At 55.5% G+C, this 2,894-nt stretch overlaps 1 protein-coding gene across 1 annotated transcript in view; it reads left to right on the top strand.

The window, feature by feature from the left end:
* The first annotated feature begins 1,549 nt into the window (after nt 1-1,549).
* Nucleotides 1,550-2,894, top strand: part of SMPD1 (sphingomyelin phosphodiesterase 1) — a 5,091-nt gene continuing 3,746 nt past the window's right edge. Inside the window, exons 1-2 of the mRNA XM_017893657.1 lie at nt 1,550-2,153; nt 2,631-2,880. Of these exons, the coding sequence (XP_017749146.1) occupies nt 1,797-2,153; nt 2,631-2,880 (607 nt within the window). The 5' untranslated portion in view covers nt 1,550-1,796. The remainder of the gene's footprint in view (nt 2,154-2,630; nt 2,881-2,894) is intronic.

The following is a 2,894-nucleotide window of genomic DNA, read 5'->3' as shown; positions in this document are numbered from 1 at the left end:
CCTCCCAATTCGCTGGGATTACAGGCTTGAGCCACCGCGCCCGGCCCCATTTTCTTATTAGAAAGAGGTCGGAATGTTAGGCAGGAATCTAGACCCAACATGGTGGCATTACCCAGTGTAGCAGGCCTTTTGTTAAAGACTCCCTTCACCCTTGTACACACCTGCAGACTTATATGCATCAGAGTTCCGGCTGGGTAGTCACACTCCCCCATGACCTGCAGCTCACCTGCATTCCACAAGTTCGTAAACAGCAGTTTCGGTTGACAGTTTCCAAAGACCCCTTCCTTATGACCCTTACTCAACTCCTGCCCTAGACCCCCCAGGCCCTGTTTGCACAACCAGCTTCCCTACCTCTCAGGCTATAAGAAGCCCCTACCCTCCTCCCTCAGCGTGACTTCCTCGGCCCGCACCTTTGGACCGAGGAACCTTGCCCACAAGCCCTAATAAAGGCTATTCTCACTGCCATTTGCCTTGTGTCTTCATTCCCGGTTCAGCTCCAGCCTCAGTTTACCTTTACAGTAGTGACCAAGGGAAACTTCCCCTTCACCCTCTGAAATTCTGCTGAAAAATCAACCCACAAAAAACAGATTAATTGAAGAAAAGGCATACAAATTTTATTAATGTGTCCATGGGCAACCAGAGTGACTACCCACTTCCCAACTGAGTTCAGAAGCTTATGTGCCATCCAGGCAAAGCAGGTTACGGGAGTGAGGGGAAGAGGAATTCTGCTGAGGGAGAAGGAATGGATCAGGGAACAGATTAACTAGTAGATGATCATGTGAAAGGGTCTGTTCAGGTGTGATTATATTCTTGGTTTTATAGGAAGGGGAAGAAAAAAACAATTATTCCTTTTGATGGGTCTGGACGCTAGGTAAAGGCTTTGGGAGAAAGGGGATGGGCGTAGGAAGGTCAGAGAGACCTTGAGGCTTAACTTAGTAAGTCAAACCACCACATTTTGGGTATGGATTTCTGGGCCCCAATATAATAGGTACTTCTTAGCGCTGTTGTGAAAATTGAAGATTATTAATTATAAAGTGCCTGGATTGGTGTTTGGCACATCGTAAACAACTCCATAAATGCTCGCTTTTACTGTCGTGGATACACAGAGGTGGGAGACCCAATTGGGTTCCAGCTCATGTTATTGGCCCCATGGCTATATGGTCTTTAGGGCTTCCTAGTCTCTTCACCATCTCTAAGGTTTGGTTTACTCATCTGAATCAAAGGTGAGTGATTCTCAGGGTGACTCAAGGGTGCTGGTGCCAGTGGCAGAGCATGGGAAATCGAGGGAAGGCGCCTTCCTGTCAGAGGCAACACACCCAGTGGGAGGATACTGCCGGCCCTGCTCTCTCCTACCCTCCTTTCCCGAGCTAAATGCTGGGGTCGGTCTGGCAGCTATCCCGGGAATCTGAGCTCGGATTCGGACAAAGGAGGCGTCTTTCACCAACCACATCACATGGAGCACCAAAGCACGAGCACGGCCTCCCGCGGCTGTGACCTCAAGGCCGAGCCCCTGGTGACCTCAGGGAGAGTCCCCACCCCCACGGCCCTTGCGCCCTGGGGCAGGGCGGGGGGCGGGGAGAGGGGGCGGAATCGGGGCGGTCGCGGGAGCGCCCAGCCCGCTCCGCCTCCGCAGCGTTGACAGCTGCCGGCCGCCAGGAGATCAGCTGCCGGAGATCAGAGGAAGAGGAAGGGGCGGAGCTGCTTTGCGGCCGGCCGCGAAGCAGTCAGCCGACTACAGAGAAGGGTAATCGGGTGTCCCCAGCGCCGCCCAGGGCCCTGAGGGCCAGCTAGGGCCCATGCCGGTGGGGACGGGACAAACGAACCAGCCCGGTGTAGGAAGCCTGACAATGCCCCGCTACGGAGCGTCACCCCACCAGAGCCGCCCCAGGTCCGGCCGGGAGCAGGGACAAGACAGGACCTCCGGAGCCCCCGGACTCCTTTGGATGGGCCTGGTACTGCTGCTGGCGCTGGCTCTGGCTCTGTCTGATTCTCTGGTTCTCTGGGCTCCGGCAGAGGCTCATCCTCTTCCTCCCCAAGGCCATCCTGCCAGGTTACATCGCATAGTGCCCCGTCTCCGAGATGTCTTTGGGTGGGGGAACCTCACCTGCCCAGTCTGCAAAGGTCTATTTACCGCCATCAACCTTGGGCTGAAGGTGAGCGCTGAAGGGGTTGCAGTGGAGGAGGCCGAAGAGAGTGCTGGGGCTGGGGGCTGGGGCTGATGCTGATGCCCTGGGGTCAGAATGCATCCCTGATGGAGAGGATGGCATCTACAATCCGTCACTGAGTTTGCTCCCCTTTGGGGACACCTGTGGCTACATGCCACCACCACCCCATTGTGACCTTTGTGAAGTAAGAAAATAATGCAGACAGTGCCTGAGAAAGTCAGCTTGTCAAGCAAAGGCCTCATGCCACAGGCTGCTGAGCTAAAGAGGAAGTGATGGCCTGGTGCTGCCTGAGTTACAGGGTAATATCTGGAAGGCAAAGGTGTGCACTGAGTTTTCTTCACCATGGTGCACTGAGTCCTGCCCAGCCCCAGTTTGGAAATGGAAGCCCAAGGGGTGGTGGCCAGGGGTTGGCCTGGTTCCTCTGCTCTGCCTCTGATTTCTCACCATGCACTCCTCCCACTGCAGAAGGAACCCAATGTGGCTCGCGTGGGCTCCATGGCCATCAAGCTATGCAATCTGCTGAAGATAGCACCACCTGCCGTGTGCCAATCCATTGTCCAGCTCTTTGAGGATGACATGGTGGAGGTGTGGAGACGCTCAGTGCTGAGCCCATCTGAGGCCTGCGGCCTGCTCCTGGGCTCCACCTGTGGGCACTGGGACATTTTCTCATCTTGGAACATCTCTTTGCCTACTGTGCCAAAGCCGCCCCCCAAACCCCCTAGCCCCCCA

Source organism: Rhinopithecus bieti, unplaced genomic scaffold (assembly GCF_001698545.2).
Source record: "Rhinopithecus bieti isolate Rb0 unplaced genomic scaffold, ASM169854v2 scaffold_24049, whole genome shotgun sequence".
Taxonomy (NCBI): Eukaryota; Metazoa; Chordata; class Mammalia; order Primates; family Cercopithecidae; genus Rhinopithecus; species Rhinopithecus bieti.
The sequence above is the reverse complement of the archived record's forward strand: the minus strand, read 5'-3'. Positions and strand labels throughout refer to the sequence as shown.